The sequence below is a fragment of the Arvicanthis niloticus genome, chromosome X (assembly GCF_011762505.2).
Source record: "Arvicanthis niloticus isolate mArvNil1 chromosome X, mArvNil1.pat.X, whole genome shotgun sequence".
In the NCBI taxonomy this organism is placed as follows: domain Eukaryota; kingdom Metazoa; phylum Chordata; class Mammalia; order Rodentia; family Muridae; genus Arvicanthis; species Arvicanthis niloticus.
The window spans coordinates 57,933,745-57,955,864 of record NC_047679.1 but is presented as its reverse complement, the minus strand read 5'-3'; the positions used below and the strand labels follow the sequence as shown (position 1 = coordinate 57,955,864).

The following is a 22,120-nucleotide window of genomic DNA, read 5'->3' as shown; positions in this document are numbered from 1 at the left end:
GAGTAGAATTATTCAATTTCCATGAATATATAGGCTTTCTGGTGTTTCTGCTGTTGTTGAAGTCCAACTTTAATCCATAGTGGTCTGATAAGATACAAGGAGTTATTTTAATTTTCTTGTAATTGTTGAGGCTTGCTCTGTGATTGACTATATGGTCAGTTTTTGAGACAGTTCAATGAAGTGCTGAGAAGAAGGCATATTGTTTAGTGTTTGGGTAAAACACAAAAGATATGTTAGGTCCATTTTGCTCATAACATTTATTAGCTCTGGTATTTTTCTGTTTTTTCTTTTTCTTTTCTTTTTTTCGTTTGTTTGTTTTGTCTCAATGATCTGGCCATTAATGGGAGTGGGTACTTTAAGTTTCCCAGTATTGATATGTGAAAGTCAATGTGTGATTTAAGCTTTAGTAATTCCTTTACAAATATGAGTGTTTTTGTGTTTGGAGCATAAATGTCAAAAATTGAAATATTATCTTGGTTAGCTTTTACTTTGATGTGTATGAAGTGTCCTTCACCATCACTTTTGAATAAATTTGGTTTGAAGTCTATTTAATGGCAACACCAGCTTGTTTCTTAGGTCTACTTACTTGGAAAACCTTTTAACAACCCTTTACTCTGAGGTAATGGCCATCTTTGATGTTGTGGTATGTTTCTTGTATGCAGCAGAAGGATGGATCCTGATTTCACATCCATTTTGTTATTCTGTATCTTTTTATTGGAGAATTGAGTTCATTCACATTGAGAGAGAACAATGACCAATTCTTGTTAATTCTTATTATTTTAATATTGAGGTGTGCGCGCACGCGCACACACACACACACACACACACACACACACACACACACACACACACACACACATTTCCATTCTTTTGGTTTCACTGGTGTGAGATTATTTATTGACTATATTTTGATGGATGTAATTAACTTCCTTGGGTTATAGTTTTCCTCCTAGTACCTTCTACAGTGCTAGATTTGTGGATACATGTTGTTTAAATTTGACTATGTCATGGAATGTCTTGTTTTCTCTATCTGTAGTGATTGAATGTTTTGTTGTGTATAGTAGTCTGGACTGACATCTGTGGTTTCTTAGAGCAGCACATCTCTCTAGACCCTTCTGGCTTTTAGAGTCTCCATTGAGAAATCAGGTATAATCCTACTAGGTCTGCTTTTATATGTTACTTAGCCTTTTTCCTTGCAGCTTTTAATATTCTTTCTTTGTTCTATGTTTTAATGTTTTAATTATTATGTAGTGAGGGGACTTTCTTTTTGGGTTCAATCTATTTAGTGTTCTCTAAGCTTCTTTTACCTTTATAGACATGTCTTTTAGGTTAGGAAATTTTCCTTCTTTGACTTTGTTAAAAATATCTATAGACCTTGGAACTGGGATTCTTCTTGTTCTTTTCCTATTATTATTAAGTTTGGGTTTTTCATAGTCCCAGATTTTCTGGTTGTTTTGTGTCAGGAATTTTTTGGATGCAACATTTTCTTTGACCAATATGTCTATTTTTTCTATCATATCTTCAATACCTGAGATTCTTATCCCGTCTCTTATATTCTGTTGTAGAAGCTTGCCTCTGTAGTTCCTGTTCACATCCTAGATCTTACATTTTCAGAATTCCCTCAGTTTGTGTTTTATTACTTTTATTTCCATTTTTATGTCTTGAACAGTATTATTTATTTTGTTCACCTGTTTGATTTTTTTCTTGGCTTCCTTTAAAGGATTTTTTTCAATTGTTTGTGTTTTCCTGGGTTTCTTTAACGGATTTATTAATTTCCTCTTTAAGGACCTCTATCATCTTCATAAAGTTGGTTTTAGGGTCATTTACTCATGTTTCAGCTGTGTTGAAATATTCAAGTCTCGATTTCCTAGGATAGCTGAGCTCTGGTGGTGACAAATTGCCCTGGCTATTTTTGATTGTATTCTTACAGTGACATCTAGGCACCTGGGTTTGTTGGATAGGTGCTTTGTTTCGTGGTTTCTGTTTCTTCTTTAGTCTTGTAGTTGGAGTGACCTGTGGTTGAGTAGTGTTTCTGGTTGATTTGGTGGCTGGACTTCTGATGTGAGTGGCCTCTGGTGTAGCTGGGTTCCTCTGAAAGAGTTAGGGCCGGTGATAAGGAAGGGAGGGCTGGTCAGGTACTGAGAGATTGGGTGTGGTCCACAAGCAAGCAGCCTACATGGGATTCTGGGTGCTAGTGTGGCCTCTGGTGGAGAAGTGGTCTTCCACCACAGATGTGGGCCAGGATATGGTGATGAGGAAAGGGAAGGGCTGTTGAGTGTATACTGGGTGGTCTCTGGGGGTAGTGTTTGTAGTTACCTGGGCAGGGGTCTTACCTGGGAATCTAGGTACCAGCTTGGCCTCAGGTGGAGGACAGGGTATCTGCCAGAGATGTGAGCCAGGATAGAATGTCAAGGATAGAAGGGCTGTTGTGGGTAAGCTGAGCAGACACTGTTAGAATGTTTATGGTCCACTAGTAGTGGGCTTACTTGAGGATCTTTGTGCTGGTCTGGCCTCTGTGGGGCATGGGGCTTCAGCCAGTGGTGTGGGATGGGATAGGGTGATGAGGAGAGGAGGGGCTATTGTAGGTGGAGCTGTTGATGGTAGGCTGGGTGGGCACTGGGGGAATATTGATGGGTGACTTACCTGGGGTTCTGAGTGTTGATGTGGCCTCTGGTGTAATAAGGGGGCTGAGACAGGAGACAGAGGACTGGATATGGTGACAAGGAGATGAAGGGCTTTTGAGGGTAGGATGGGCTACAGGAGGAGTGTAGGTGGTCTATAGGGAGAGGGCTTGCCTGAGGATCTGGATGCTGGAGTGGCCTCTGGTGGAGGAGCAAAATGTGTAAGTTTTACTAATGGCAATTTAATGATAGCTATGGAGTCCAGTTTGAATGGATACATCTGCAAAGCAGTTCTTATACCTAAGACTCAAGGAGCATTGCAGACAAAGGGGCAGAAAGATTGTAAGGAAGGGCCAAGGATCAGGGAGTTTTATATAAAATTATGTGTCCTAGTAATATCAGAAGCTATACCTGTAATGTGTCACAAACACAACTGTACAAATATGCAAATATGAGCTGAACAAGGACAACAACAATTGACATGTTAAAGGGATAATGAAAAAAAAGCACAGAAACTACACAAAGAAACAGAGGCAAGTAAGGAATTCTGAGAGCAGGAGAAACAGTCTTTTCCATGGAAGAGCACACCAGTTGGTTGTTCACTACCAAATGCTCGCCCCTGAAAACATGCATAGAAGTGACATTCTACCTACTAAGGAGGGAATATTATTTTTCAGGGAAAAATATGAAGAGAGTAAGGAAGGGTATATGTGGGACAAGTGGAACCCTCTACCAGACTCCCCCCAAAAAACTGTTAAGCTTGTAACAATTTGCTTGGGAGCACAAACATTGTTTCAGGTGTTCCTGTTAGTGAGAAAAATAAACATTCAAATAAAGAAGCATGAAAATTTTGAGTTAAAAGGCATGAGCACTGTTTCAGGTGTTGCTGTTAGTGAGAACAAGCATTTAAACAAAGAAGTATGAAAATGGTTGGGGTAAGGGTTTCAGGTGTCATTTCTTCCGATTCTCAGCAACAAAATCTCATCTATTATGTTTTGCTTGGTTGGCTCTTTTCGCTGATGGGGGAGCCTGCTCTTCCACGGAGGCTGCTGGTCTTTTGCTCTAGCAGGCAGGTCCTTTTGTCCTTATGTGTGTTTTTACTTGGCTGGTATTGCTACAATGTTTGTGCTTTTTAACCCAAAATTGTTCTAAAATTTTCAATTTGTTTAAAAAAATTTTAAGCCTCAAAAAAATCATATTTAATCTACTCCCCACAGGTCAAACCAACTCACTAATAGCCATTATTTAATCCTTAATTAACAAAATAATACCGTCTACTTAAGCCAGTTTCCTTGTACAGACAAGCTGTTACTGACTATCCCAGATACATAATTACTATAATAGTTTCTTCCTCAGCCATCTACAGCAGATAAATTCCCAACTCTTCCCTCTGCTTTCCTTAATACTACACAAGTAACTCTCCACTTAGAGGATTCCTTCCAGGACTAAATTTCTCAAACACCCTTGCCTTTTTCCTAGGACCATAACAAGAGACCACTGATGTGCTCCCAATGAAACTGTTACAGGCTTAACACATACATTACCGTTCCCCCGTGCAGATATCCTCCTGCTGGGGTTCTGCTCCCCTGTTATGACTCTTCTACAGGTGTATCTCTACAAAAGGGGGAAAGACTGCGGGACACTTAGGTGGCATGGCTCAGTAATGAAGGGTTCCCCCCACGGAGGTTCTTGATGAGAGGGACAGTCCTTGCTTGTCCAAACTGTTTATTCATGATGAAAATGGTGCATACAGCTTACTCAGGGTTGACTAGGGATTAAATACCTTTTGCAGTAAGGAATGTCCAGGAAGAGAAGCTTATTGGCTGAATCTTTGGGGCAGGCCCATCTAGATACTTCATTAGCATGAAGAACTCTGGGCTCTGTGCTACTCAACTGTTTGCCAAGGTCCTCATGTGGGGTGTCGAGGTCAGGTGCTTCAGGACAGGAACTGGGTCAAATGCCTACCATTCTCATGAGAATTGCAGAGGTTTCTTAATATGCTCGACTTTTTTCTTAATCTGCCCAGGTTTGTTTTTTCTTTTTTCTTTTTTTTGTCTGGTGGCACAGTTCCACTTGCCCCACAGGTATATGGGATGGTTTGGAGGAAGGAAGGGCAGACATGTAATTATGTTATAATATCAAAAATAAAAGAAACACTGAAAAAAGCATAATTTTGGCCTGGCATTTCTAATTCAGGGAATCTATTGTATAGATTTTCTTTTGTTTTGGTTTTTTGTTCTTTGAGACAGGGTTTCTCTATGTATCCTCAGCTGTCCTGGAACTCACTCTGTAGACCAGGCTAGCATCAAATTTAGAGATCTATCTGCTGTTGCTTCCCATGTGCCAGGATTAAAGGTGTGTGACAATACCACCCTATTGATTCTACAGATGTTTATGAATGTGCTGATAACATACGTATAAAATATGTATGAATCTACTATTTGTATTAGCAAGTGAAAACAAAAATTCAATGTATAATAAAGACAGTGTGGTTCAATAGAGTATATAATACATCTTTGCAATAGAATCCCATGCAACTATTTTTTGAGAATTTTATAAATGCATACAATGTGTTTTGATAAAAATCTGCCTCCCACTCCTGACCCTCCAACTCATACCACCCACCAATTTTTCCTTCCATCTTCCTGTACTCTTTTTTTCTTTAACAAACAGTAGTACCTTTACATATATATGCACACGGGTATAGGACCACTCACTAGATTGTGACCAATCTATTAGGGATCACATCTCAGAAAACAACTGACTTTGGCTCCCTTGACTGCCACCAACTGCTAGTAGCGCCTCAGCCCAGTGTGGGGTCTCTTAGTCCCCTCCCCCATACATGCTGGGGGGTTGGATAGCTTAATCTTGTGTACATTTTATACAGCCATAGCTCTATGAGTTCTTATTGCAATAGCCCTCTCATGTCAGTTTTAAATAATAATAATTTAAAGAAGATAATGTTTTAAAGCAATGCTTTCCAACCTCTGGCTCTTATAATCTTTCTGCACTCCCATATATGACAGCCTCTTAGCCTTTGTAGGTGGTCTAAGGAGCTGTCATATATGGGAGTATATGTAAATGTCCCATTTAGGGCTGAGCACTTCACTTACACTTATTTAAGAAAATAAGAAAGATCACTCTTTCCAAGTGATATAGAGTGAAACAATGCCAGATAAAATAAGCAATAAAGAAGGATGTTGCAAAATATTGTGCACAGACTACTTCTTTGTATGTGCCAAAACACCATGGGTTATTTTACAAGCATAAACTCTGAAGTCATGGCTGAATAAGACAAGCATTTCACTGTATACTCCTCTACCTCAAGTTTTGAACGCTATGAATCTTTAACTTTTCACCAAAAAAGGGCAGTTAAATTTTTAGATGTTGTAGAGAAGCTTGTCGTTTGCATGCACTTATAGAAACATGTGAGAAAACCTGGAATGACCACACCCTTGACATGAAGAAGTGAGATGTCCATGCAGAGGAAACCATTGCCTATTATTCTGTGTGGGAAATTGAGATTTCATAATCTCACATATAACGATATAGTACTAAAGGGCTGGGACTGAAAGAGTAGACATATGCAAGGCTCAACTTTCTTGTTAATTTGGTCTTCAATTACATTATTCTCTTGAGTCTTTTTGATGGATTGACATAAGACCATGCCATTCAGGGAATTGAAATGAAACACTGAAGTGATTTTCTATCTTGTAACCAGCTCTGTGGAGAATACCCAAACTGAGCTGTTTAAAAGGAAAAAGTGTGAGAAAACAGGCAGGACATCTATTTCAAAGGTACAACTTATACTTCTGAGTTGTGTAGTCAATGGAGCTACTGAAAACAACTTTAGATTTAGAGTCAGAAGTTCTGTATTTAATGTCAGGGTACATAAACATTACAGTCTGTGGGAACTTGGTTAAAGAGCTCTGTCTCTGTCAGATAATTACCTGCCCTATAACTGTTATCTATTTCAACAAACTTACTGAGAAAATAAAATGTGGTGATGTATACAAAAATATGTTGTAGGTTGGCCAGATGGCTCAGTGGGTGCTTATAGCTAGGCCCAATGTCCTGCATTCTACCCCTGGAACCCATATGGTAGAAGGAGAGGTCTGTTTCCCACAAATTGTCCTCGGAACACCACATGTGTGTTATAGAATGTGTGTACATACACAGAGAGACACACACACTAAATTAATATTTTTTTGAAAAAGCATACTGTAAACTCTAGTGAAATGCATTTAGTACCCATCCATGGTAGAAGACATAATGATAACTGGCTAAAATAGCTTTCCTGTATTGACATAAAGGACAGTTCCTCTCTTTACTCACAGAATCACATGAAAAGTTTGAAAAGATATAACTTCCAGAAATTCTCTGCCTCAAAATTTGGTGTTACTCATGTATTCTTATCTGTGCATGGGAAAATAGTGGCACTCATTGTTCCATACCAGAGAGTACATAGTCATAGGAGAAAAAGAGACATTTGTTGCTTACTTTTGTTCTTTTGAACTCTGAAAAAAATGTATTAAAAGTGTCAACTTTTTTTTTTTAATTTCAGTTATCTACCTCATACTCTATCACGCCATTTTTGTGTTCTTTGCATGGACCTACTGGAAGTCTATCTTTACACTCCCACAGCAGCCAAACCAGAAGGTAAGAGTATTTGTTGCTTCACAAAGTTAAGAACAAAAGAAACTAAAGATACCAATAAAACCAGAACAGGACAAAAGGAAGAACAAATCACCTTCCTATTCAAAAGAAATTCCAGCTGTTTTGTATTTTTTTTTTAGACAAAGTCTCTCTGTATTGCCCAAGCTGGCCTTGAACTCCTAGCCTCCAGTCACCCTCCTTTATATCTCCTGAATAACTGGAAATATGGTGGCACACTACCTTGCCCAGCCAAGGATAAACTGAAAGGAATTTACTCTGAGGAATTAAGGGTAGACTAGGCTATTAAAGGAGTTTGTAAAATCGCTAGCCTTGGGTATCTTTAAGACTAGAAAACCACTGTCTGTAATGGGGATCTGATTAGAAGAAAAAGCCATTATGATTCTGAGACTTCATCTAGTTCAATTCTATGGAGTTGTATTATTTTATAATGGCACCCATCAAGAAACTAAAAGGCAACTCTGAGAAAAAAAAAGCAGTTGTGAATCCAGCCCTTTTAAGATATGGTCTCTTGAATCCATGTGTTTCTTGAACTATTTGTAAGAGATCGGAAAAATGGAAGTAAAAAGAAACAATAGGAAAGATCTTATCAAAGCTATTAACACAGAAAAAAATACTATTCTAAGTTGTCTCATTCACGGAGCAAAATAATACAAAATAAAAAATGTAAAGCACATAGAAAGGTAATATACAGAAAGGAGATTATGAGCAAGGTGGCAAATATCTTTTCTTCTGAATGCTTACAATACAACTGGATTAATTGATTCATTTAAAAGACTAGGATTGCTGGACATGGTCGCTCATCTTGTCATCCCAGAATTCTAGAGGCTGAGACAGGAAAATTGCCACAAATTTGAGGCCAATCTAGGGTACAGAGTGAGACTTTAATCTCAAAAAGAGTAATAAAATAAATACCACTAAAATAAATAATACTTAAAACATTACAGGACAAGGTATGGTGGAGCACACCTTTAATACCAGCACTCTGGAGGCAGAGACCAGTAGATCTCTGTGAACTTGAGTCTAGCCTGGTCCACATAGAGAGTTCTACCACTAGAGCTACATAATGAAACCCTGGTTCAAAAAATGTATTATAAAAGTCTGAAATTGACAAACTAGATTAAAATCATATCTATTTAATCTGTCTACAACACAGCTAACATTAGTACCAAAGACATGAATAAGTTTACAATAAACGGTTAGAAAAATACAAGCAAATAGTAATAAAAATCAAGGATAGTGTGTAGAATAAGAAGATCGAAAAGAAATAAAAAATCTGAAATACACACACACACACACACACACACACACACACACACAATCTACACCCAAATATCAGGATATACATTTTTACATAGCATATAGAACATTTTCCAATGCAGACAATCCATTAGGCCACCAAAGAAGTTCATACATTTAAAATTTTGAAACCATCTGAGTGCAATGAAATAAAGCTAGAAGTTAATAAGATGAAGAAAGCTACAGATTCACAAGTATGGGGAAATTAAGCACACTCTTTTATTAATTCTTAGAATATTTCATATAATGTATTTTGATTGTATTCATCCCAGCCCAACTCCTCCCAGATCCAACCCCATACCCCACCCATTCAACCTTGTGGCCTCATTCTTCCTCATACTTAAAAAAAAATCAAGTCCAAGTCCATTTGTGCTACCCATGAACTATGCTTTAGTGTTTGGCCACCTGTGGAAGGTGGTCGACCTACCAGGGACTACACCCTTTTAGAAGAAAAAAAGCTGATTCTCTCTTCCAAAAGCTATCAATTGGCAATATCTCCTCAGCTATAGGTAGGACTTCTTTTCCCCTCTCCTTTCCAAGCTGGAATTTCGTCTGACTTGAGCTTGCCCAGTCTTGTGCATGGCCTCCACAAGAGCTGAGTTCATGTATGCAATGACCTCATTGTGCTTTTTTAAAATGCTGCTTTAATGTATGCATCCACCACCACTGGTTCTTAGAGTTTTTCACCCCCTTTTCCTCGGTAATCTCTGAGCTTTGAGAAAGGAGGGTGTAAAATCGGTGTCCCATTTAGGGCTTAGAATTCTGCAGCCTCTTATCCTCTTCACCTTGATCATTAAGCACGTTCCGAACTAACAGATCAAATAGGAAATCACACGGAATTTTAAAAATATTTTGAGAGGAGTGAAAGTGAGATATGACATAATAAAAATTATAGGATGCAATCAAGCAGTGCTCACAGGAAAATTTATAGTTGTAAACACATTTAAAGGAAGAAGTATCTCAAATAATCTATTTTGATATTTTAGAGAACTATATAATGAAAAGCGACCTAAAGCCAAGGGTATAAAAAAAAACAGTAAGAAGGGAAATAAAACAAACAGTAAGAAGACCAGCCAAAGCATAAAAGACAGTGTCTTCATTTCATACAATTGTGTCCAGTGCGCAGAATACATAAAGAATTCTTATAATTCAGCAACTTACGCTTAACCCAGTTGTGAAATGCAGAAACATCCTAAATAGACATTTTTTTCTCCAAAGAATATATCTAATTGTTTGTTAAGGACATGAAAAGTTCATGAGCCACACCACCAATTTAAAGAGATGCAAATCTAGACACCAGCCACCAAGAAGGAAAACATTAAATGAACAAATGAATGAATGAATGAATGAATGAATGAAAAATATCAAATATTGGTGAGAATGCAAAGTTCAAATTTGACTGGGAATATAGACTGTAAATATGCTATGCAAAATAGCTATGCTTTTCCTAATAAGGTTAAATATGGAGTTGCCATGTGATCCAAAAGTTCTATTCATAGCTATGTACTCAAAATAATTGAAGGAAGCATTTAAATAAATACATATGCACAAATTTTTATTGCAACACTATACCCATAGCCAAAAGATGGAAACAACCCAAATATTTATCAGTTCCAGTGGAAAAATTGTTTGAGGAAGTATTGTATGTTTGCATTGTATATACACACCCCAGAATATCATTGGCCATAAAAGATAATCCAATACTGACATATATGAACCTTGAAATGTGGCCATTGAAAGACACCAAACACCAAAGGCCATACTGTTTTGAAGGCAAATTCTGACAGAAACTTATACAGCAGATATTGGTTGCAGTCTGCCTAGACATAAGGGAATAAAGAATGACAGCTTAATAAAGTAAAGAGTTTTCTCTCAGGTGATAAAATGTTTCTGAACTAGGCAGTTTTGTTTGCACCACAATGTGTGTGCGCTGAATGCCACTGAATTTGTGAACTGTAACATGTACCTTATAAAATAAGATACCATGTTATCTTAATTTTAGCTTAATAAAAATTAAGTAGCCCCTTCATATTATGTATGACAGCTTTTAGGTCAGTAGAAAGTCTAGGTGGTTAGAAATTTTGTAGACCTAAACTTGATGAGATAATGTTAGGTTTTAATCAAGTACTGCAAATGTCTAATGCTTATATTTTTTATATTTATCTTTAATCTTTTTTTACAGTCCAGTCATTATCCACCCTCCTGGTTTGCCCTTCCACAGTTCCTCATCCCATTCCTCCTCGCCTGTCTCCAAGAAGATGTTCCCACACCCCAACCCCACTCCCTCCCCCACCAGGCCTCCCCACTGCCCTCCCTCATGCTCAGCTTCTTCCAGCCTTTCCCTAATTCAATCACAGGAGTTAGCAGCTTCTGTCCATTGGTTGGGTGCAAATATCTGCATCTGACTCTTTCAGCTGCTTTTTGGGTCTTCCGGAGGGCAGTCATGATAGGTCCATTTTGTGAGTTCTCCCTAGCTTCAGTAATAGTGTCAGGCCTTGGGACATCCCCTTGAACTGGATCCTAATTTGGGCCTGTCACTGGACCTCCTTTCCTTCAGTCTCTTCTCCATTTTTATCTCTGCAGTTCTTTTACACAGGAACAATTCTGGGTCAGAATTTTTGACTGTGAGATGTCAACCTCATCCCTCCACTTAGTGCCCTGTCTTTCTACTGGAAGTGGACTCTATGAGTTCCCTCTCCCCACTTTTGGGCATTTCATCTAAGGTCACCCCATTGAGTCCTGGGAGTCTCTCACCTCCCAGGTCTCTGGTACTTTCTAGAGGGTCCCCCACCTCCCACCTCCCACCTCCCACCTCCTGAGTTTGCATATTTCCATTCATTCTGCTGGAACTCAGGGCTTCACTCCTGCTCCCCCCAAATACCTGATCATTTTCTCCTTTTAATGACTACATCTTTATTATTTTTAATTTGTAAAAATGAAAGGAGAGTTCTTTGGATCTACTTAATGGCCACAATATTAATTTCTCTAACACAACATTCCAATCTGTCACCAGTTGTCTCGTCCAAAAATGCATTTATTAACTCACTGCTTTATAATCCATAATACGGCTTAGTGCCAGAAATATGCTATCTGTGCCAGCCATCTTGTTCAAAACCATTTGTTGAGTGACTGTAAAGTATTTGTCACATCTAAATAAAAACAACTCTGCCTGTGCCCTTCAAATAGTGTGCAGGCCCATGAGAAAGTTACACTCAGATTCCTCAAAGATGAAAGCACTGCCATGAGGCGCTACTTTCAATTATCAAAATTTAAATGAAAATCTAAAAATTTTGGATTTTTATGTTAGTATGATTGTACTTATATAAAAACAAAATAACCAGGTTGTTCTGTATCAGTTTACAATATTTACTTATTATATCCTTATAGTATACAGCACGACTCAGGGCTAAGAATAAAATGCTTATAAATGTATCATATTTATTGTGATAACCTCAGATAACTCCTATGCCTTTCCATATATTCTCGGGAGGACATTTAATTCTCACTCTGACTGAGAATGTTATGATACAATAAAACACACCACTGATAGAGTTCTATTTTTAATTTACTTTTTATGTTTAACAAAAATATTTATTTGTGTGTGTGTGTGTGTGTGTGTGTGTGTGTGTGTGTGTGTGTGTGTGAGAGAGAGAGAGAGAGAGAGAGAGAGAGAGAGAGAGAGAGACTTCATAGCTGCACACACCTAATCTGAGCATTCTGGTAAATGTGTTTTGGCATATTTACATATATGTTTCATCCATATACATTTATTTGTCTTGGTTAATATAACCAGGAGTGGGATTGGTAGGTTATACCACTGATGTGCATTTAGCTTAAGATAGTACCTAAGTTATCCAACTAGACTATAAATCCACACTCTCACCAAGATCTTCATTCCTCAAAATGCACTGTAAAAGGACCAAAAGAAAAGGTACATATTGTTACAAAAATATTCAACAAAGGAGTAGACTCTGTTTGTCACAATTCAGCATAAAAAGATAATAGCATATATTCTCAATTTTGTTACTTGCTTAAGAATTTCATATAATTTTGATTATATTCACAACTCCCATATTCCTCCTATAACTATTATCCTCGCCCTACCTACCTACCTGCCCACTCATGTCCTCTTTTTTCTTTAAACTCATCAAGTACAATTTGTGTTACTCATATATTCTTGGATGTGTGGCTTCACTGAAGTATAGCCAACCCACCAGAGACTTCATTCTGAAAGGAAACTGACAAAAGCCTTATTATTATGGTGGACAAAAGACTTGAATAAGTATTTCAAGAGAATACCCCAAATGGCCCAATGAAGTCATGAAGAAGGTGTTCATTATCAGGAGTAAGCTCAAAATGTACTGACTAAAACATAATAAGGTATTATATATTGAGAGTTAAAATTTAAATGACTGGTAATATCAAATAGATTTGAATGATTAATAATTAGAATTCTAAATAATACTTTGAGTTACTTGTTGTTACCCAACCATTCTGCTCCAGTCTTCTGAAATCAGTATCATTTCCTTTATTTTACAGAGAAAAAAGTTCAGATCAAGAATGCCTAATTTCTGAAAGTTATTTTCTATTTTAAGTCCATGAGAAAGCTTACACCAGAAATTCCTACCATAGATCCTCTCCTTTTCCATCTGTCTACCCTTTTGTGGAGACTCAAGAAAAGTTTTTAAATCTATATTGCTTTGCAAAAGTAATTAGATTACCTTAGACAATATTAGCAAAATGTAGCACTAAATTGACAAAATGTTCTGTATCAGCTAGTGAGGATATCCAAAATTTCACTCATTTGCAAAATTAGAACATTCAGACAATGTCACAAGCCATCCAGCTTCTCTGAGTGTCATCAGTTTTATGAATGTATAAAAAAGTAATTGGTACTCAATAAACCTGACTGCTCATTGAAGGGACCCTGGCAGCAATGTGTTAGACAACTGTATATACCATCATACATAGTATAATGGAATGGAAAAAATGATTGAGTACAACTATGGACAAAGTACTTAATCTGTCTAAATGTTATTCTTTATTTTAAAAATAATCCCACCTATCTCATAAAACACTTAGCCCAAAAAAATGCCTAAGACAAACTGATATTTGAAGTTCAAGAGCGGATAATATTTTCATTTAGGTAGTTTTGGTTGTTTTCAATGCTTTCTGAGAACCTGAAAAAGTAAACATTGCCCATTCTTTTTCCAGTTCCACTTGTCCTATACAGACAAGGAGCGCTATAAAAATGAAGAGAGACCTGAGGTCCAGAAGCAGATGCTTGTAGATATGGCCAAGAAGCTACCAGTGTACACCAGAACCGGGAGTGGAGGTCAGTTCATCATTTCTGCCAGGGAGTCAGTTAGCAGGAATGTAAGGAGCACCAAGTCCATCTGAGTTGTCAGGCTAGCATCCTTTTCCTCTCATCTTCTCAAAACCACATTTCATTATACAAATTTTCACATGCCTTTTGTTCAGTACCAGTAACATTTGATTATACTGCTTTATCACATTCCTTTCTATAGAGTCAACCCTCTGTTTTCTTGTGGATCATCTTATTTTTCTGATGCATTTTAAAACAAACAGCAAACACCAGTACATATCTGCCTAAATATGTATTTGTTTGTGGATAAATTTGCATATGAAAATATGCAAATATCTTAAGTGTACAATTCAACATGTTTTGAAAAATATACATACCTGTAATCAAAGCTGCTAAAAAATTACCATCACTCCAAGAAGGTTCTGCCATGCCTCTACCCAGTCGGTCCCCATGCACACATATTATTCTGATAGTTTTCTCATATTGGTTAGCTTTGCCTGCTCTAGAATTGTGTATAAGCCAAATCATGAAGTCTACACTCACGTGTTTTGCCTCTTTTAGTCAGCATAATATTTGTGACACTTACTCATATTGTTTTGTATTTAATTCCTTGTATTACTGAGCAGCATTACATTGTATGAATATAACAGCTTGTTTATCTACTCAGTGGCTGATACAAATTTGGTTTGTTTCCAGTGCTTAGCTGGTATGAATCAGTCTGCTATAAACAACCTTGTAGAAATAGGCAAAGGAAGATGTATCTTCATTTATGTGGTTGAATATCCTTTGTGAGGTTTTACATTTGGGTTTCATTTGCATGAATGGAACAGTAGTTACAGAGACGGTTCTCCACCTTTGAAAGTGAAAACCTTGAAAACTAAGGTTCTCACTGCTTTGGAAATAGTGCTGTTAGATTCAGGGTTATTTCTTCACTGATTGTTTATTCAGCAGACATCAGTTAAGATGTAGTTTGACAGTTGAGGAAATTTTAATTAGACAAGATTAAAATTTTATTGTTAACTTTGTTAGAGAGGTAATGCCATGGCACTTAGTATTTTTTCAAAATATTCATACATACTAAAATACCTGTGGTTGCTTCAATATTTGCTTTAAACATGAAGTAACAGAGCCAGTGAAAGAAAGAGAACAAAGAAAAATGGCACATTATTGAACTTGCTGATTCTGAGTAATGATACATGTGGCTCATTTCGTACGTAGCCCTATTTCAGATGGTGTTTGGAAATAGTAATGATTAATTTTTATTGTCAACTTGATTGAGTTAAGCAAAACATAGAATAGAGTGTAGTGATGAGCAGAGGCAGGTGAATCTCTGTGACTTTAACGTTAGCCAGATCTATATACCAAGTTCCAAGCCAGCCACAACTACACAGTGAGACTCTATCTTGAAAAAAAAAAAAAAAAAAAGAGCAGAGGGTGTGACTCTGGGGGTTCTTACAGAGAAGATTGACTGAGGGAGGCAGACCTGCTCTAAATGTGAATGACACAACCCTATGAGTTGGTGTCCCAGACTGAAGAAAAGGAGAAAAGGAGAAAGCTACTGTGGAATTCTTTCTCTGTCCCCTTCCCCCAGATAGGAGCTAGCTCCCATAGCCACATGCTACTTCCGTTCCATGCCTTTTCTTCCTTGATGGATTAATTCCTTTTAAGGCATAGCTTGTAATAAATTTATCTTCCCTCAAGTTGTTTTAACTAATAACAAAGTTTCATAATACTACTTCTAAAAAGTGACTAGTATGTGTGAGGCCCTAGTCTAAGCAGTAGGAATACCAAATTAGAGAGGCCAGGTCTCTTATGGAGTAGATATTCTTTTTTTTTTTTTTTTACTAAAGTACATCATTCCATCATTTTTGCTTCTTTCATTCCTTCTTCCAATCCTTCACATGCAACTTCTTGCTTTCTCTCAAATTCATGACTTCTATTTGTTTAATTGTTGTGAATATATATTCCTAAATATGTAAATGTAAATACAACCATCTCATTCTATATAATGATGCTTGTATGTATATGATTTCAGGGCTCACCACTTGGTATTGGATAACCAATTGGCATGTTCTTCTCTGGAGAAGACTATTTCTCTTCTTCTCAGTATTCTGTAATTGCCTGAAGTTCCGTGTCTAGAGATGAGGCCCCATGAAATTTTCCCCTTCCATGTTAACATATTATCTTTGTTTGGGTCTTGTTTAGGTAGCCATATTGATGAGATTTCATACACATAACTGCCGTGACATTCCTAAGAGACACACAGTCTCACAGAAGACTTCCCTTTCCTCGTTATTACAGTTTATTCTGCCACCTCTTCTGTGATGTTCCCTGAGTCTTTGGTGCAAGAGCTGTGTTGTAAATGTATCAATTGGGACTGGGCTCTACAACTCTGCGTTTTGATTGCTTGTGGTTTTCTGTAATGGTCTCTGTTTGTTGTACAGAGAAATTTTATTGATGAGAGTTGAGAACCACCCATATCTGTAGATATAAGAATAAATATTTATGCTGGGTGGTGGTGGCTCATGCCTTCCTTTAATTTTAGCATTCAGGAGACAGAGGAAGGCAGATCTCTGTGACTTCAAGGCCAGCCTGGGTCTATAAACCCTGGGTCTCCAGAACAGCCAGAGATGTTACACAGAGAAAACCTTTCTCGAAAAACAAACAAAAACAAAAAACAAAAGAAAGAAATAAGAATAAATATTAAGAATTAGGGAGTATGCTGGTTTAGTAAATGGGAAAGTTTGTAGGTTCTCTTTCATGATCCATGACCTCACTAGTCCTGGGTTGGTGAGTAGGTTTCTAGTACCAGGCATTTTTCCCTCTTGTTGAGTAGGTTAAATGTAATTAGAGAGCTGTTGGTTACTGCAAAAGTATGTGTGCCACTACTGCAGCCTTAGGGTTTTCATTATTGTAGTTTATAGACATCATAGTTAGGACTGTTGGTTGCTTCCCTTTCTTGGAAACTTGGAAAGCTGGTTTTCAGGCAGGAGGCTTTCAGGTCAGACCCAACCCTGTCCAACAACTCACAAGAGGGCTTCTTATGCCTAACATTGAGGTTTTTATTAGATAGTCTATGGCTCTTGGGATACATTATACACCCAGGTGGGAAATTTAAACCGTATGTGTGTATATATAAAATGTTTCATAAATAGATAATAATATGATTCTTTATGGCTTTTTCAGACATCCTTACTGTTATTTTACCCTCTTCCCTCTTTCTTCTTCTACATTGATCTCCCTCATTACTCCGTAATTAATGCCCCCATTTTGCTATTTCCCTTCAAGTCATTTGTACCCTTCTGTTGTCCCTCTATACTGTACCCCCATGTTCCTTTTAACTTTCTTGCGTTCTGTGATTACTCCGTGTTATATATATTCACAGAGATTTGGATGTAGGAACCACGGATGAGAGAGAACCATGTTACTGTTTCATTTAATACAATCTTTTCTAGGTCCATTCATTTACCTGAAAATTTCATGATTTGATTTTTTTCTTTATGGATGAATATATTCCATAGGGTATATGTGCCACATTTTCATTATCCATTCATCAGTTTAAGGATATTTATGGTGTTTCCATTTCCTAACTGTTGTGAATAGAGCAGCAGTGAACATGGTTGTAAAAGTATCTGTGGAGCAGGATGTCACGTCCTGTGAGGAAGTGCTAAGGGGTGATACAGCTGGGTCATGTGGGTCATATGATTGATTTTTAGCTTTATTAATGTTCTCCATACTGATTTTGAAAGTGGCTTGACCAGTTTGCAATCGTAACAGTGAGTGAGGTTTCACTTTCCCACATGTCCTCTTCAACACTTGTTCTCCATTGTCTTGTTTTTTACCAGGATGACGGGGTAAGATGAAGTCTCAAAGGTGTTTTAATTTGCAGTTCCATAACTGCTAGGAATGATTAATATTTTTGAGGTATTTCTTTTATTTCTTTTGAGGACTCTGTTCAGATCTGCAGCCCATTTTTTAAATGGATCATTTTTGATTCTTTATATTTGGAGTTCTTTATATATTTAGATATTAAACTTCTGTCAGGTGTATAGCTGACCAACATTCTCTACCTTTCATAGGTTTCTGCTTCACATTACTGTTTCATTATCTATGTAGAAGCTCTTTGGTTTTATGAAGTCCCATTTGTCTATTGGTGTTCTATTTGTGAGTCTTAGTCAAGAAGCCATTTCCTCATTTCCTATGCATGCATCATACTTCCTAGGTTTTCTTCTAGAAGTTTCAGTGTTTCAGATCTCATATTTGTCTTTTAAAAAATTTTTATTTAATCTTTTTTTTTACAATTCAGATTATTTCCCACCCCTGGTCCACCATCTGACTGTTCCTCATCCCCTACCCTTGTCTCCACGAGGATGTCCCCACCACCATCCCACCCAACCAAACCTCTAAACTCCCTGGGACTTCCAGACTGTTGAGGGTTAGGTGCATCTTCTTTGACTGAACCCAGACTCCACAGTCCTCTGCTGTATATGTGATGGGGGCCTCATATCAGCTGGTGTGTGCTGCCTGGTTGATAGTCCAGTGTTTGAGAGATTCCAGGGGGCAAGGTTAATTGAGACTGCTGGTCCTCCTACAGATTTGCCCTCCTCCTCAGCTTCTTCCAGCTTTCCCTAATTCAACCACATGGATCAGCAGCTTTGGTCAATTGGTTAGGTATAAATATCTACACCTGACTCTTTCAGCTGCTTGTTGGGTCTTTTGAAGGGAAGTCAAAATAGGACCCTTTCTGTGAGCACTCCATAGCCTCAGTAATAGTGTCAGGCCTTGGACCATTTGGTGTATTTTTATGCAAGGTGATAGATATGTGTCTAATGTCATTCTACACATGGACATCTAGTTTTCTCAGCAATATTTTTTAATTTCTTTTTTATTGGATATTTTATTTACGTTTCAAATGTTATTCCCTTTCCTGGTTTCCATATCCCCTCCCCCTCCCCCTGCTTCTGTGAGGGTGCTCCCCCACCCACCCACCCACCCACTCACTCCTGACCCCACCCTGCCAGTCTCCTACACTGAAGCATAGAGCCTTCACAGGACCAAGGCCATCCTCTGCTACATATGCAGCTGGAGCCATGGTTCCCTCCATGTGTACTCTTTCGTTGGTGGTTTAGTCCCTGGGAGCTCTGAAGGGTCTGGTTGGTTGATATTGTTCTTCTTCCTATGGGATTGCAAACCCCTTCATCTCCATCAGTTCTTTCTCTAACTACGCCATTGGGACCCCACACTCAGTCCAATGGTTGGCTGCAAACATCCACTGCTGTATTTGTCAGGCTCTGGCAGAGCCTCTCAGGAGACAGCTATATCAGGCTCCTGTCAGCAAGCACTTCTTGGCATCTGCAATAGTGTCTGGGTTTGGTGTCTGTTTATGGAACGGATCCCCAGGTGGGGTAGTCTCTGGATGGCCTTTCCTTCAGTCTCTGCTCCACACTTTGTCTCCATATTTCCTCCCACAAGTATAATGTTCCCCCTTCTATGAAGGACTGATGCATCCACACTTTGGTCTTCTTCTTAAGCTTCATATGGTCTGTAAATAATATATTGGGTATTCTGAGCTCTTGGACTAATATCCACTTATCAGTGAATGTATGCCATGTGTGTTCTTTTGTGATTGGGTTACCTCACTCAGGATGACATTTTCTAGTTTCATCCATTTGCCTAAGAATTTCATGAATTCACTGTTTTTAATAGCTGAATAGTACTCCATTGTGTATCCATTCCTCTGTTGAAGGACATTTATTTATGGTTTTCTCGGCTATTTGAGTTTCCTCAAGTTGAGATTCTTTGTTTAGCTCTGTACCCCAATTTTAATAGAGTTATTTGGTTCTCTGGAATCTAACTTCTTGGATTCTTTGTATATATTGGATGTTAGCCCTCTATAGGATGAAAGATTGGTAAAGATCTTTTCCCAATCTCTTGGTTGCCATTTTGTTCTATTGACAGTGTCCTTTGCCTTACAGAAGCTCTGCAATTTTATGAGGTCCCATTTGTCAATTCTTGATCTTAGAGCATAAGCCATTGGTGTTCCGTTCAGGAAATTTTCCCCTGTGCCCATATGTTCGAGGCTCTTACCCACTTTTTCTTCTATTTGTTTCAGTGTATCTGGTTTTTTGTGGAGGTTCTTTATCCACTTGGACTTGAGCTTTGTACAAAGAAATAAGAATGTATCGATTTGCATTCTTCTATGTGCTGACCTCCAGTTGACCCAGCACCATTTGGTGAAAATGCTGTCTTTTTCCACCAAATGATTTATCTCCTTTGTCAAAGATCAAGTGACAATAGGTGTGTGGGTTCATTTCTGGGTCTTCAATTCTATTCCATTGATATTCTTGCCTATCTCTGTACCGATACCAGGCAGTTTTTATCACTATTGCTCTGTAATACAGCTTGAGGTCAGGGATGGCGATTCCCCCAGAAGTTCTTTTATTATTGTGAATAGTTTTCGCTATCCTGGTTTTTTTGTTATTTCAAATGAATTGGAGAATTGATCTTTCTAATTCTGTGAAGAATTGAGTTGGAATTTTGATGGGGATTGCATTGAATTTGTAGATTGCTTTCAGCAAGATGGCTATTTTTTAATATATTAATCCTGCCAATCCATTTGCATAGGAGATCTTTCCATCATCTGAGATCTTCTTCAATTTCTTTCTTCAGAGACTTGAAGTTCTTGTCATACAGATCTTTCACTTGTTTGATTAGATTCACACCAAGATATTTTATATTATTTGTGACTACTGTGAAGGGTGTCATTTCCCTAATTTCTTTCTTGGACTGTTTATCCTTTGAATAGAGGAAGGCTACTGATTTGTTTGAGTTGATTTTATAACCAGCCACTTTGCTGAAGTTGTTTATCAGGTTTAGGAGTTCTCTGGCTGAAGTTTTAGTGTCACTTAAGTATACTATCATATCATCTGCAAATAGTCATATTTTGACTTCTTCTTTTCCTATTTGTATCCCTTTGACTTCCTTTTGTTGTCTAATTGCTCTAGCTAAGACTTCCAGTACTATATTGAATAGGTAAGGTGAGAGTGGGCAGCCTTGCCTAGTCCCTGATCTTAGTGGGATTGCTTCAAGTTTCTCTCCATTTAGTTTGATGTTGGCTACTGGCTTGCTGTATATTGCTTTTACTATATTTAGGTACAGACCTTGAATTCCTGATCTTTCCGGGACTTTTACCATGAAGGGATGTTGAATTTTGTCAAATGCTTTCTCAGCATCTAGTGGTTTTTTTTCTTTGAGTTTATTTATGTAGTTATGTTGATGTATTTTCATATATTAACCCATCTCTACATTCCTGTGATAAAGCCTACTTGATCATAATGGATGATAGTTTGATGTGTTCTTGAATTAGGTTTACGAGAATTTTATTGAGTGTTTTTGCAGTGATATTCCTAAGGGAGATTGGACCAAAGTTCTCTTTTTTTGTTGAGTCTTTGCGAGGTTTAGGTAGGAGCATAATTGTGGCTTCATAGAATGAATTAGGTAGTTTGTTCTTCTTTTTCTATTTTGTGGGGTAGTTTGAAGATAGTTGATATTAGGTCTTCTTGGAAGGTCTGATAGAATTCTGCACTAAAACCATCTGGTCCTGGGCTTGCTTTTTTTTTTTTTTTTTTTTTTTTTTTTTTTTTTTTTTTTTCTTTCTTTCTTTTTTCTTTTTTTTTTTTTTTTTTTTGTAGGGAGACTTTTAATAACTGCTGCTATTTCTTTAGGGGTTATAGGACTGTATTGGTGGTTTATCTGATCTTAATTCAACTTTGGTACCTAAGATCTGTCTAGAAAATTGTCCATTTTGTCCAGATTTTCCAGTTTTGTTGAGTATAGGCCTTTGTAGTAGGATCTGATGATTTTTTGAATTTCCTCAGTTTCTGTTGTTATGTCTCCCTTTTCAGTACTGATTGTATTAATTTGGATACTGTCTCTGTGCCCTTTCATTAGTCTGGCTAACAGTTTATCTGTCTTGTTGATTTTCTCAAAGAACCAGTTCCTGGTTTTGTTGATTCTTTGTATAGTTCTTTCTGTTTCTACTTGGTTGATTTCAGTCCTGAGTTTGATTATTTTCTGCGGTCTACTCCTCTTGGGTGTATTTGCTTCTTTTTGTTCTAGATCTTTCAAATGTGCTGTCAAGTTACTAGTGTATGCTCTCTCCAGTTTCTTTTTGTAGGCACTTAGAGCTATGAGTTTTCCT

The 22,120-nt window shown here is 37.6% G+C and overlaps 1 protein-coding gene across 1 annotated transcript in view; it reads left to right on the top strand.

Moving 5' to 3' along the window:
- Positions 1-22,120, top strand: part of Zdhhc15 (zDHHC palmitoyltransferase 15) — a 105,802-nt gene that overhangs the window by 38,951 nt on the left and 44,731 nt on the right. The window contains exons 3-4 of the mRNA XM_034485478.2: positions 7,186-7,280; positions 13,809-13,929. Coding sequence (XP_034341369.1) covers positions 7,186-7,280; positions 13,809-13,929 — 216 coding nt within the window. The remainder of the gene's footprint in view (positions 1-7,185; positions 7,281-13,808; positions 13,930-22,120) is intronic.